This window comes from Glandiceps talaboti, chromosome 12 (assembly GCF_964340395.1).
Source record: "Glandiceps talaboti chromosome 12, keGlaTala1.1, whole genome shotgun sequence".
Taxonomy (NCBI): Eukaryota; Metazoa; Hemichordata; class Enteropneusta; family Spengelidae; genus Glandiceps; species Glandiceps talaboti.
In genome coordinates this window covers 16,607,235-16,621,308 of record NC_135560.1, presented here as the reverse complement: position 1 = coordinate 16,621,308, position 14,074 = coordinate 16,607,235, and the positions used below count along the sequence as shown (strand labels likewise).

Here is a 14,074-nt window from a genome sequence, read left to right as displayed (position 1 = left end):
GAACAGTTGATTGCATAGGAAGGATTTCCTGAACATATTTGAGACGTATGATATATTACGTCATCGGATCGTTTATAAATTATGAAATTATATCTTGATACTACGTTTGACTTGTGATGTGGTAGTAAAGTGTGCTCCCGTAAGTACAATGTTGTGAGTACCTTATAGCATAGACTATAAGATACGTGTTAGGGGTTGGCCGATGGTTGAGGGCGCCCCGTCACGGCGTACCTTACAGACTACTTATAGCATTAACCATACCTTAAAAACCCAGTTTGTACCCTTTTACTAGATATAGGTTAGAGGGAATTTGAGGAACTTAAATATGGACGATGCCGTTTGCTGTAGTACAAAGAATATTTGAATATCCGAATTAATATTTTCCATCAGAAATAGTAATCTATATCGGTTTGGACGACCTGATACCCCCCTTTATTGTTGTCAAATACCTTACCGTTTGCACTACAGTACAACGACCAAAGTGGGCCCATAAATCCAAGAAAATTTGAGAAATTTGCCAGAACAAACCCTACATCGTCGTAAACGACAGCCTCCTTTACGTCACCGTCCATGACGCGCCCGTTAAGATATTTGGCAGTATCAAGGAAGAAATACCAACTCTGGTTTGCCAGAATGAAACCCTGTGGAAAATACACTTCAAAATAATACTTGATTCTCTTTACTTAGCAGCCACTCTCTGTCATCCAAGTGCCAGTTATTGGAACAGAATGGTGAAAATGCCTAGATTAAATTTGTAGTCTGATTACCATTAACTTGTATTGATGTAGTCAAACCAGATTAGTTGGCAGACAACACACTTTACTATTCACGATCTCTTCACTGACTTGTATTATTATTTTTATCTGGAATAAAGGCATATATTAATATGTATTCATACAAATACAGAAAGATTAGCGATACTGTGGATGACTGATTCATTGATTTTCATGCATTCATGTAACATTATTTTGTATATTACATTTTACATACACAGACACGCACACACGCGCGCGCACACACACACACACACACACACACACACACACACACACACACACACCCCATAGGGTAAAGGACAAATAATCAATTTTCTTCTCGCGATTTTCCGGATTTCTAATATTATTTTCTCTACATTTCAAATAAAGTTGTTATTATTGTTGTTTCCCCCCCCCCCCCCCCCACTATTTTCTACTGTTACCATTGTCCATAGACCCGCTGGTGGAGGGTCTATGCATGGTCTTATCAGAGTTTTCCAACTATTCATTAATTAGCAGATTGCTAATCCTAGAACAAATGCATTCTAATTTTCCCAATTAACACATTGCGAAGTAATGTGTTAATTGTCTATTGTAAAACTAGTTGTTTTACCATAGACAATAGAGAGGGTCCCTCTCTATTGTCTATGGTTTTACCTCCATTACTGTCCTCAGACCACTAAAGAAGACTTGAAACGCCTATTCATGACGGATTCTTTGCATTAGCAGTTCAAGTGCAACTTTCCCAACTTGGTGAGCCAGCAAGTCGGGTGTCATAAAAAATTGTTTGCATCTCTAAAGCTATTTGCAATGTCACTGATAATGGGTCAGTAAAACTGATAACAACTGATATGACATTAGGGGCTTCACACTTAGATATTGAGCTTAGCTTTGCCTGATGTGTTATGTAATAGTGCTTTATCACATTTGTAAATATTGCCAACAAACATTATTCAGTGATAAGAAAGATAAGAAACCCACTTCCTCAGCTAATGGCTTGATTCTGTAATGTGTATTAGGTGTGAATGGGGCTCTTACATGTACTCCCTCTTCCTACAGTCACGCTCACCCTTCAAGCCATCGTCGCAAGCATAAAGGTCATTATAATTTACTTTTCTTCAAGACCTAAGTATCCTTATCATTTTGTTTCAATCGTGTCGTTTTAGTACATGAAAGAGTTCAGGGATTAAAATACAAAGAAGGTGGACCCTGAGTTCAATTTAATCCCTCCACTGTTTCACATTTAGCATTCACACCAAAAAGGCCTTTCTATTTCTTTACAAATATTAATTTTTTTCTTTAGTGTTCACTTTTCATTTTATTTTAAAAATATCTTTTGTCTACAAGATGTCATGTAGTAAAGTAACGATTTGAAAAGCTGGTGTTGTTTTTTCTAAATTAATGTTAATATTAACTGTTCTGTGGCTTTACTATGGCTACCTTATTAATTATCAATTACCAAGCGTCCTCAAGTGGTGATCCCAGTAACTGGTGGACGTATGTGCACATACATTCACACAATATGATTATAGTCAATTATATGATGTTCTCAAGGCATTTTACTATTCAATGTTCAGTTTAATATGTACAAAAGTTGACTGGGAATTTCAAATCAAAGAACTATGTGGATAAAACTGTTTAGAATGAAAATAGTCTGGTCCAACTGAAGCTCACTATGTTCCAATCTGAAAGACAAAAAAAGGGCAACAGTTGTGAAAGTATTTCATAGATTGAAAGATGGCATCATTCTTCTTGTATTTAGCTGAAAACTTTCTTACAGGTAAATTTAATATTTTACAAATGTCATTTGGAATAAAAAATCATACTTGTAGTGTTTTCTACTGCACTTCATTCACTACACTCATGAAATTATTAGGACACAGAGGGCATTACTAGCATGTGCATTGCCACACTTGTATTAATGTGTCATGTGTTTCTGTCATAATGTTGTACTGAGGTGAGGTATTATACATACTTGGCAAATGTCTTTTTGAGTTTATTGAGCTGAGTTCTTTCTGGTGGTGTAATCATCTCTTCAATCTCAGCTGCTTGGTCGGCATTGGCGGCACCATTGTTTTGCAATGAAGCAGCAATTGCCTCAACTCTCTGTGATTTCTCTAGTACTCTCCTAAATCAATGGAAACAAGGTAAAGTATGGTGAATTGCGCACTTTCCTGTTTTGGCCTAGGTAAGTCTCAAGCTATTAATGTAAACATTTATTCTGACATATGACAAAATTGCTACAATGGAAATTTAAGCCATGTCACATGCTCTTTAATTTGGTGTACAATGTACACAAAAAATATTCTCCATGGAAGACACAAAAATCCCCAAACTCATTTACATTTTTTAAAACAAAAATACCTATTTTCCAGCTACGGAAATTTCACATGATCACAAAAAGTGACATGCACGTGGAGATATGATGTCATATTGATGGAGACTTGAAACTTGTTCAAAATATGCTACCTTCATCTTTCATTTCAAATATGCAAATGGTTAGCTATTTATTTCTATTTATTACTTTATGTTCTCATCTTAAAGGCCAAGTTCAAATTACGATTAGTTGTGAAAAAAAGAGTTGTCTCACAAACTTGCAGAAAATAAATAAGTAAATCTTATGGCTCCACTGATAAGACACTGCTAGTAACACTCATGTGAGACCTCAGGATTGAATCCCAGTGGTCTATCAGTTGGAGTATGCAAATTGTATACTTTTTATCAATTGTGAACCTTTCATTTTCATTTTGGGTTTTCTTCAAAAAATTTGTACCATACCACACTCTCTGGTAGTAACATAGTTAGCATCTTACTTGTTTTCATTATTTTCACGTTCTCGTCTAAAGATGACATTAGTTTGTGCTTTGTAACATCTCTCCAGTAACATTCGGCTAACTTCATTCAGATTGACAGAAAACAAATAGAAGGTTCTTGATGGTGCATGGTCTGGAGTCCTTGGGATCTCTTGTAATGCCACAAAGTGCTCTGAAAACATTCTGTACAGCAGCTCTTTAGCTTCCTTCGCTGGGATCATTGCAAATTCTTCAACCTATTGATAAAGATGTTACAATCTGACTTACAACCATTACATTCATTGAATAGAAAGTGTTATGATGATAACATCAATTTATCATTTTATTTAGTAATGAAAATTTCTTCTCACAGTCAAAAAAATCCTTGAAAGTGAATCCTAAATAATCGTTGATGTCTGGTCAGCATCGTTAGGGGTGTACTACAATGGACAATTACCCATACACACTCTTCCATCCGAATGCTTTGATTTTCTTACATGTTGTTACAGTCTACTTATTCCAATTATTCACAATGGTGCCATTCAATGATTTGAAGGTGTTCATGCCTTTGATTGATCATTGTTTGCAACTGTATGAAGACCAACCATAGACTCTTCTAACTATTGTAAAAACAATTGCCTAATGTTTTGTGTGTGACTGCTTGCAATTTGCATACTATATGCAATCTTTTGGCTCAAACACTCCTGGGCAAAAATGACTACTTTTGCATGCATATATTATGATATAGCACTAGTTCAGTAGTTGACAATGTAGACAATGTACACCTATGCAGTCACAGTGATTGAATATGTATAACAAAATTCACGTCTAGTGCCATCCTTCATCGATCTCTCTTTCAGTCTAGCTCAATGAAGTCCTGAGATGTATGAGATGAAATTTGAAATTCAACCACAGCCACCCACACAGTAACACACAATTCTAACCATAATATGTTAGTGTTTTAATATTGGGGGCAGTTATGTAATGTCCAAATATGGTACACATCAGGATACTATTTATATACTGTTTACATCATTATAATAGTTGGGGTTTTACTCATTTGCATGTAAACCTTTTGGTTCATGATTGAGTCATTGACCAGCTAGGGTCATTGACCAGCTAGGGTTAGAGATGATTCAATACCATGTTGGCATCCAGAACTAAATTTCAGAATCACATTATTTTCTCCATTTTCTTTTCAAAAATTAAGCTTGAACACATTCAGTGCTATCATTTCCCAATACAGCTAAAACATCAGGGATTGCCAAAGGACTGTGCGTATCATACACATTTTATGTTTCCTAAGAAAGATTTAGATAGATAAGAAACAGGCTCCCCACAGATCACTCATTAAAAATATAAACAACATCACACGCCTGCCTGACAAGAAGGCACTGTATGTACACACACATATCACTTGTCTCTTTGAATCAATACACTTGTGTCAAAATCTGAGCCTGCAATGTGATGCTTGTTTGTTCCAAGGATGATGTGTGTGTGTCTGTGTATCAGTAGGGGTCGGATGATGTTGTTTATATTTGTATTGAGTGGTCTGTGGGAAGCCTGTTTCTTATCTGTTGTGTTTTCCTTCACTCAATTGGAAAATGTTGATGAGCTAAGGATTTAGTCACTACTCACCTTTTTATTCATAAGGACAAGGCCCCTTAAGTCACTCATCTTTTCCTTGGCATAAAAATAATAATAATAATAATAGTGAAGGATGTCACTCACCTGTTTCTGTTCAAGGTGTTTCTTGAGTAACAGTAATCTAAAGATTCTACAGCACTTGGAACCAAATCTCTCTTGTACAACAGATTCTATATGTGCTGTGCAAAGTACCTTGATCACTTTGAATATGTCTGAAAGTGTGTTAAGGGGAAATGGTGCTGTTTACATACTTATTCCATACACCCAAACATTTGAAACAACTGGGCATCCATGACGTGTTTCCAAAATAAAGTGGTTATTCTTTGTTGACAAATGCAATGTGTCACTATCACTACACACCCAAACAAAATTTCGCCCCTGTAACTGGTGTTGTGCAGACCCTGTAACATGCCCATGGTACAGGTCTGTGTCTACAAGGACAGCACAGGTTTGTAACAGTGCTGTAACCACAGCCCTGTCAACAGAAGTGTGGCTACATCACTGTATACATTGCTGTAGGCATACTACTGATACATTGATGTGTGTACAGGCATGTCACAGTGTCTGTCTTTTCTACACATGACAGTACCTGTGTACATGACTGTATATATTGCTGTAGGTACACGGCTGATACATTGCGTGTATATGAGTGGGAGTAAACAGAAATAATGTATTTAAGTTGCATACTGAATATCATTCAGGAATTTCAATATAAATCCAACTGAAAGAATTGAATTCATAAAGGATACTCATAGCATACATGCCACCACCACTTTCACCAGTTTTCGTAATAAATTCCATCTGTAACGGGAAAAAAGGAGTAAAAAGTGGAATTTTAGTAGTCAAGGGGGGGGGGGGGGGGGGGGGGGTCAAATGTTACATATGAATCCAATCAACCAGTAAATATGGTAAGTGCCTTGATATCAATTAATCCAGTTTGAATCTAACTTTACACATGCCTCACTACACTGTGAATATATTTATTTCAGGTGCACAAACATTTTAGCGGAAAGAAAATTTTTCACAATTTTTTCTTCACTTTATTTAGGCAGGTAAATAATTGTTCACTAGAGTGTACTTATAGCCACATTACTTTATTAATGTTACTTTTAATTTGAAATATTAACTACAATTATTCAGAATAACGCTTACTTATTTTGGCACAAATACTGTTTCAACTATATAAGTTAAAACAAATCTACAATCAAACCACAACAATTACTACCCTGGCAACCGAGGTCTCGGTTTACTAAGATAGATGTTCGTACTCACACTGTTATCTTGTAGTGTAAACTTTGGGGACTTCCAATGTTTACACTATCTTGATCACAGGTGATTGAATTATCACTCACTTGAGTAATCCTACCACAATGAACAACGATAGTATTAGTTTGTGTCTATCTTACTCAGTTAACTGAGACCTTGATTGCCAGAGTAGTGCTTCTCCTCTTGCTTAGGTTATTGACATTTATATTTACGGTGGATCAAGAAACACCACTATACAAGACTGTAATTGGAAAAAAAAATTTTTAATGTAAAAATTTAGATTAAAAGTTGAACCCAAGTTTTGTTCTGTACTCTATACCTGGTCATCAGCTAGCAATTTTAGATACTGGTCCAAGGTTTGTTTTGGTAGATTTAGTTCTTGTGGCATGGCTTGAAAGACTTCATAGCTTGACATGGGAGTTGTCATCATAGCTTGTGGATCTGTTGTAAGTTCACTAACACGGAGCATAGTCCGTACTACTTCAGCACCAATCTGTAACATCAAAGTTTTGCACAGAAACCATTGTAAGAGTGTAGCCTCAGTTACCCAGACTCTTATTGTTGGGGCTCTCACTTACCGCTATCACCCCCCAGAGAGAGTCTCAAGAAATAGCAAACAAAATTTTTGACCTATTCTTTTGTATCATGGTAACGAAAACTGCTAAGAATGAATGGGACATCGAGTGTAATCCCAGGCAATTCAAGTTCCTGTGCCATATGTTTGACAGTCTAAAGCAACAGATACCTATTAATTTTAAATAATATCATTTTACAAACTCAATCTATGGCCTTACTCACATGATTTATGTGTCCTAACCTATAGTAGTAGCTTACTTTTTATGTCCTATCTCCCCAGACTCTCTAGGGGCAGCCCGTGTCTGGGACCCTATTTTGCATATGACTGACTGTATTGTTTGGAGATGGAGAACTTGTGATGACTCACTGGCAAGTAATCACAGAATATAAACATTCCCTATCTGGGTTGTTCACATGCAAATGCCGCATATTTGAATACTTAGTAACACACAATCTAAACAGCTGTTTGCAGGGGGATTTGTCTCATTTTGAAAGTTTTTTTCATTCTATGAAACAAACAGATTGATTTTCAATTAATTTGTGTATCAAGTTACCATCCTATGAAATTCACAAACAATTTGTACATGATTCATGACCTGTGTGTTTCTCGGAGCACAGAAACAAATGCTGAAAAACACAACCCAGAAGCTAGTGCTCTGTACAGCAGTTTGAATTTCCCGTATTTGCATAGATTAGCCATAATCCTGTTTATATAGGGCAGTTCTGTTTTTAACCAGATACATGAGTCTAGATAACCAAGACTATTACTAGTGATAAAATATGGCCCTCATTGCCGCTCTGCTTCCAGACAAACAGCACCCCAAGTGGCCAAACTATACAATCTTTTGTTTTTTCAAGGTGTAGGTAACTTTGATATGCTTACAATACAACTGAAAAGACTGGGTAATGAACTTGGGGTATACCTACTTTATCAACTCTTCTAGATACTGTATCTATAATGATTTGATCTCGAATATGTTGATGAAATCTGTTGAAATTCACTGACCAATATATACCATCATCTGGTGCTACCTACAAGGGAAGAAGGAAACTAATTCAATCAAAGTTCAGTGGTTACCTACTATACATGTGTGGGTGAAATGTTTTTGTAACTTGACACACACACTAAATACCAGCATCTGATGAAACTAATCATTCCATGATCATCCAATAAGTTGCCATTTGCAAATGAAATTCTTTCTGTGTGTTGACAAACATACAGTGCTCCGTTGCAATCTTGTAAGTTTTGACACATCCCAAATTTCATCCATCATATTGAATTATGATCATTAGCATATCATCAGGGTTCAATTGGGGAAAACATCTTTATAAATCTTATAACTATAATTAATTCATATTTCCTCAAGTGAACTCTGACCTCATGCAAATAAGCCTATTTCAACCTGGTGGTCAGATTTGATAAAGAAAATGAATGCGCCTACTCTCAGCAAACTGATATCGATACTGGAGTACAATTTACCCTTCACTACGGTAACCAGATACATAGTTATTTCTTTCTACATTTTGTGGTTATTGACACTGATAACACAAATGTACACAGACTGAGAGTCAGCGACAGTCAACTTACTTCTTTAGCATCCTCTGACATGCCAGAATCTGTCCTCATTTTTTTGCTGCTGCTTCCCTCAGCTGCATCATTTGATCTCCTCCTTTTATTTCCTGGTAATACTGCAGCTATTAGAAAACCAGACAACGACACAATACTCACACCAAACACCACACTTTGCATCATAATAGTAATGTTAGTTTTTTATACAGTGCTTTCCTACTAACAGAGTATGAAATGACGAATAAATATATATGGTCTACATAGGATCAATATATTTCACCTGAACTCTGTACACATGTCTACATAGTATCAATAAATATTACCTCCTGAACTCTGCATACACATTGGTATTTTATACAAATCATCTTCTTCGATGTCTAACACAGGAACTGATGATGCCCTGGTATCAATGTCACCATCTGACTGTGGATAGCCTACTCTCTTTATGAAATGTGTGTTGACTAGGTCAATGAACTTATCTCTGACAAATATCTGGTCTACAATCTGATCACCTATATAAGAAACAGACAAAAAATCTGTTAGTATCCTTGTATAGAAGAGGGCAACCTGTCTCACATATCTGTGGCGCCTATCTAAGATAAGACAGATATTACTGTCTATAGAACAAAGGTGATAAGAGAACATCGTGAAGACATTTATGTGATATGAAGAAAGTTACACTCTTGGACAATGAAGACCAGTTACAGTCTATAGGCGGAGGTTGAACTATCCACCAAGGCCTAACCTCAGTCTGGATGCTGGCACTGAAATTCCAGCTGTATCACTCCAGTTCACTTCATAAACACTTTGTACATGAAAATTTCTACACAGAGAATCAAAACAGTTTCCTAAACATTTGCTGACATCTTGTCAGTGATCCTTTGGGTGTAATTTATGGGACACATGTGAAGGAAGTTTGACAGCTACAGTGGTGATATCTATACCTGCATCCCAACATAGGTTGGGTTCTCTGCCATCTGTCCACCCAAGTACACATTCTGACAAACTAATGAGAGGCCAGAAAAATGTGTAATTCCCTTTCCAAACTTTTTTTGACTGTGAGTAGATATTTGCATTTATAATAGTGTACACAGAGCCATACAAGACTGTATAGAATGAAGATTCCATATGAATGACAGAAATCTACCTTCTATTGCTTCATTCAGTCTCTCTGTTACTTTACTGATAGCTTGGCTCATTAACATTTGTCCATGTTGGAGCATTTCCTCAACTATCAGTTCTCCAGCGTCCCCGTACAGTGTCTTAGCACAGTAGATGTACCTGCAACAATTTATATAAAATTCAAAAACAGTCAACATCAATATACTAGTACATACCATTTTACTTTAATAGTAAGACAAAAGTAATATAATGTATGCAACGCAGCAAAAGTACCAAAACCAGCTCACTATGATATAGTGGTCAAAGCTCAGGATTAGTAGTTGAGAGGTCTTACTTTCAAATTCCACTGGAAACAAGGGATTTTACTGTTACTGACCCAAACCAAGGGTGAGTGTTCTACAGACTCGATGGGTAGGCTGTAGCACTCAGTCATGTCTCATTCACACAATGAGTACAAATTTTGGGGGACTCCTGGAATAATGACTTAAACAGTTGAGGAAAATTTCACACACGGAACCTGTAGGTGGTATATGTTGCCAGGCCTGGATGACTCTGGGCTAGCCTGTGAACTGACTGTGCAAAAGCCTGGACAGTTCCGCAGCAATGTGATACACTCATACAGATACAGAGTGTGCAATATATCCCTCTTACGTAGTTCTAAAACTGAACGGATTTCTATTGTTAAGTTATTTTTTGAAACAAACCTTTTTTTTAAAAAATATTCTAGATAGTACTGGTGCTGTAAGTATGTTTCCTGAATGTTACTCCCAAAACACACATGAACCCCTCTAATGTCCCTCTAACTCAGTTATCTTCTTACAATCTGACAATTTTTGACACAGCTCACCTTGGATATCTAATGTGTAGTAATATATTCTTAACATTAGCTTGGTATTCCACCATTCCACGTTTACTAGCAGTGAATGTCACCATATGATGTTGTATCAATATACATAATGCCTTCCTGACCTACATGAAATGAACATAGGAAAAACAAACGCTTCATGAGCACATAATATTATTTATATTTTCTTTATTACTGTTTGTTAATTTACATTCCTCTCTGATCTCATGGGGAGCGTGCCTGTGGGACAGACATGTACATATATGATATAGTCATCCCTTTTCTGAGTTTTATGAAAACAACTTTCATCAATCAAACACCTATGTCTGAAATGCAACAGAGTTGGAATGGTATACCTATTGCTATCTCTGCTGATTATAATACAAATGTACTGTTGAACTTGAGATTGGGCTAGAGCCACGGGCACTTGGCGCAAGGGACAGAAAAAATTAAAATTATGAATTACTAGTACGTATATATCAATTTCATAATTTTTTTAAATGTTTATTTCTTTCATATGATATATCCTTTGTCAAGTGCCTGTGGCCTAGAGTATGAAAACATGTGAAAATACCACTTACAACCATAGACGTCCATGTTACAACTTAGTACTTACCTCGTCAAGTTTTAGTTTCGTCTCCGCTGCTAAAGATCTCAGCAGCCTTGCGCCATTCTTTATCAAATGTGCACAGACCTGTTTTACTATTTCGCCATAATTTTCGCCCAGTATCAACGAAGCAAGCTGGAGCTGGACACTGGACATGGTTATTGAACAGCGACGTATCAGCGAAATATGAAGGAGTCTTACAGCCTGTCAAAGCTTACCACAACAACAAACACACATGGTGCAATCTGCTCAAACCGTACAACACCCGGAAGTGATTAATACGTTCCGCGGTCAAGAAATAACGCTTAAAGAAATAACAATATTTTTAAATAAATCAATATTTTTCCGAAAGCTACAATATTTTGTATGATATATATAGAAACGAAGTAGTAGTGTTGTTCCATAATCGATGATTGCATTGCTTCGGCAGGTACTATGACCGTGTACTAATTAGGTTTGTGTCTTCGTGATAAGGCTGGGGTCATCATGGGTCAACAGCTGACTAGCGTTTGAAAGGTTCATGCCTGGGTTGCTACCGGGAGTTATTTTTCATTTTTTTAAAGCTTTTCTCGTTCCGAGGTTTGCACTAAACCCCGTGACGACAAAAGTCTCTAACACAAAAAATAACGCTACAATATATTGCCACTAGCCTGGGAGAAACAAAAGTATCTTTCTAGCTACATTTTGCCGTTAGAGGGCAGTATTTATTATCAATTTTTTGTGTGCAAAAACATAGATTTCTTCCTTGTCTGTGGCATAGACCAGTGCATCAAAAGTAAATAAGTGGCGTTCCCCTTTTTAACATCAACATAATTTACATAACGGTAGGTTACTATTATGTGTAAATGTGTACAAACAAGAACGCTGATAAGCGCCATTATTTGGTGCACAGCTATACACTGTGAAACTGTATTTTAGTATTAATAATAAAATACAGTTTCATTAGAGGCCAAGTAAAATCACAGATAGCGATATAGACAGGCTACATTGAAGATTGCATATGTTCCAAGTCTGTCATATAATTGTGAATAACAGCAGAGATACAAACATCACTATTCTTCAACATTTAACTTTTATTTATTTTTATACAAAATAGGAAAAATCTGTAACATGATACAACATCAAGATTACCTACAACTATTCTTCCACTTGGTGTAAAACTTATCAGCTTTTGAGAGTGTTTTTGCAGTAAAAGAAAAAAACAAACATGCATGGCACATTAAATGGCAAACATAAACCTCACAATAGAACACTTCTTAGTCATTTCAAAGTGCACATAAAAGAGAAAAACAGTAAAAAATAATACATGTGCTACATGTTAAATTAACCATTTTCTGATCTGACAACTCAGTGTGTACACAAAATATGTGAATTTGCAAATATTCAGAATTTCTGATACAAAGACTACTACAGAACTATGGCACATGAAAGCCAGTGTGGCATGCTTGAGTAATCTACACAAGTGCTTGCAGTGTCCTCATCAGCCCAAAGCAGGTGAGAATGCATCAGAAAATACCACAAACACAAGTGCAAATATTCCTGGGTACCCACACTGATATCCACGCATCATGCATGGGTTCCGTTAACATGGCATGTGTTTATACAACCAACAAATTTCATTAAAAGGTACAACTGTGCGTTCACTTGATTTTGTGTATATGGAACGATCATGCGCTCGTTTTCACAAAGGTACGCAATAATGTATTTTGGTGTATGTATGTATGCAAGTTATCAATGATACATATATAAGATTACAAACACAGGTTATACTATATAGGATAGTCCTCCAATAACCACATCTGTTGTCAAAAGTAGATTTAGATTCAAGTAACAAGTACAAACGTGTGAACTTGAATTCTTGTACAAACAGCTAGCTGAGTACCTTTCATCAAACTTTACTTAAATACTATTTTTTTTACAAATCTCTTGTCAGTCTCTTTAAAAAAAAAAAGAACCTCAAATATCGTAATATGTTTTGTTTAAACTTAAATATCTGGAGAAAAAATGCTCTGATTCTCTTACTTCAAGAAGTTAAAAACTTCAGTACGCCTATCTTTACACGAAGATAACTATTTCAGTCTTTCTTGGATAAATACTTCCAGTATGCTCTTGAAACCAAGGCAGTGGACTCCCAAGTAAGTAATGATCAGGGATGTTACTGTAACATAACAACCTAAAAAAAGACGACAGTCCACTTTCTTGACTACGTTCATTCATAATTCATGGTGCGAGTCAAATACAGCCTCCTACTTTTTGAAATATTCCACATAATCCTATAAGCTGATTGATAAAAACATTGTTCATTTGCATAACAAAACACTATATTGTTATGCTAATTAACCTATACACTGTAAACCTTGACATTTTTGCCATGAGAAAATGTTGTGATTTTCTAATCTTCAGCTAGTTCTCAGATTAAGTTTTACTAATTACCAGACTGTTCATGTACTACAAGAAGGCATGCATTTTCGTCACTAGTTATTTTTGTTTTCCAGTGAAGTAAGTGAAAATAAAATGTCCAGGTTTACAATGTTGTTCAAGAAAAAAAGGACAGATTGTGTTTTAACTTATATTTGTGAATCAGTTCAGCTGCTAGATGACAAAAAATGTAGCTAGAGTTTTGTCGTTGGCTTTTGTTTCTAGTATCTAGCAATCATTATCATAAGCAATGTTGTTGATTGTTATCTCTACATGTAGATTTGAAAGCCAAGGATGAGTCTCTAGGCTATCAAAAAGCCTTTTTCACTTACAACATGTGAATGTGTAATTGGTTACTACACAGAAGTCAGTGAAGGGCAGTAGTTAAATCTACTTGAAATTCCAGAGATAATTTTACCAGGATTTCCTATCAAAATTAAGGTATTACTGGGTGTAGATAGAACATTATATGCAAAT

At 36.1% G+C, this 14,074-nt stretch overlaps 1 protein-coding gene across 2 annotated transcripts; it reads right to left on the bottom strand.

The window, feature by feature from the left end:
* Positions 1-2,144: 2,144 nt before the first annotated feature.
* On the bottom strand, positions 2,145-11,390 carry LOC144443908 (DNA-directed RNA polymerase III subunit RPC3-like). Of its 2 annotated transcripts, none has more exons than XM_078133513.1 (12): positions 11,189-11,390; positions 10,576-10,697; positions 9,754-9,887; positions 8,930-9,118; positions 8,625-8,731; positions 7,964-8,068; positions 6,780-6,953; positions 5,944-5,995; positions 5,279-5,406; positions 3,569-3,804; positions 2,731-2,883; positions 2,145-2,440 (listed from the first exon to the last, which is right to left on the bottom strand). In XM_078133513.1, the coding sequence occupies exons 1-12, from the start codon at positions 11,333-11,335 to the stop codon at positions 2,368-2,370; spliced, it is 1,620 nt and encodes a 539-aa protein (XP_077989639.1). In that variant the 5' UTR covers positions 11,336-11,390; the 3' UTR covers positions 2,145-2,367. The 2 variants fall into 2 exon arrangements, with proteins under 2 accessions (XP_077989639.1, XP_077989640.1); XM_078133514.1 differs by having other exon boundaries at positions 8,625-8,716.
* Positions 11,391-14,074: the final 2,684 nt, after the last annotated feature.

Coding starts and splice junctions, on each gene's coding strand:
- LOC144443908 (XM_078133513.1), bottom strand. CDS start 11,335: ATGTCCAGTGTCCAGCTCCAGCTTGCTTCGTTGATACTGGGCGAAAAT. Junction 8,069..8,624: donor TGTCAGAGGATGCTAAAGAA/GTAAGTTGACTG, acceptor CTTCCCTTGTAG/GTAGCACCAGATGATGGTAT. Junction 5,996..6,779: donor AATTGCTAGCTGATGACCAG/GTATAGAGTACA, acceptor TTCCCGTTACAG/ATGGAATTTATTACGAAAAC.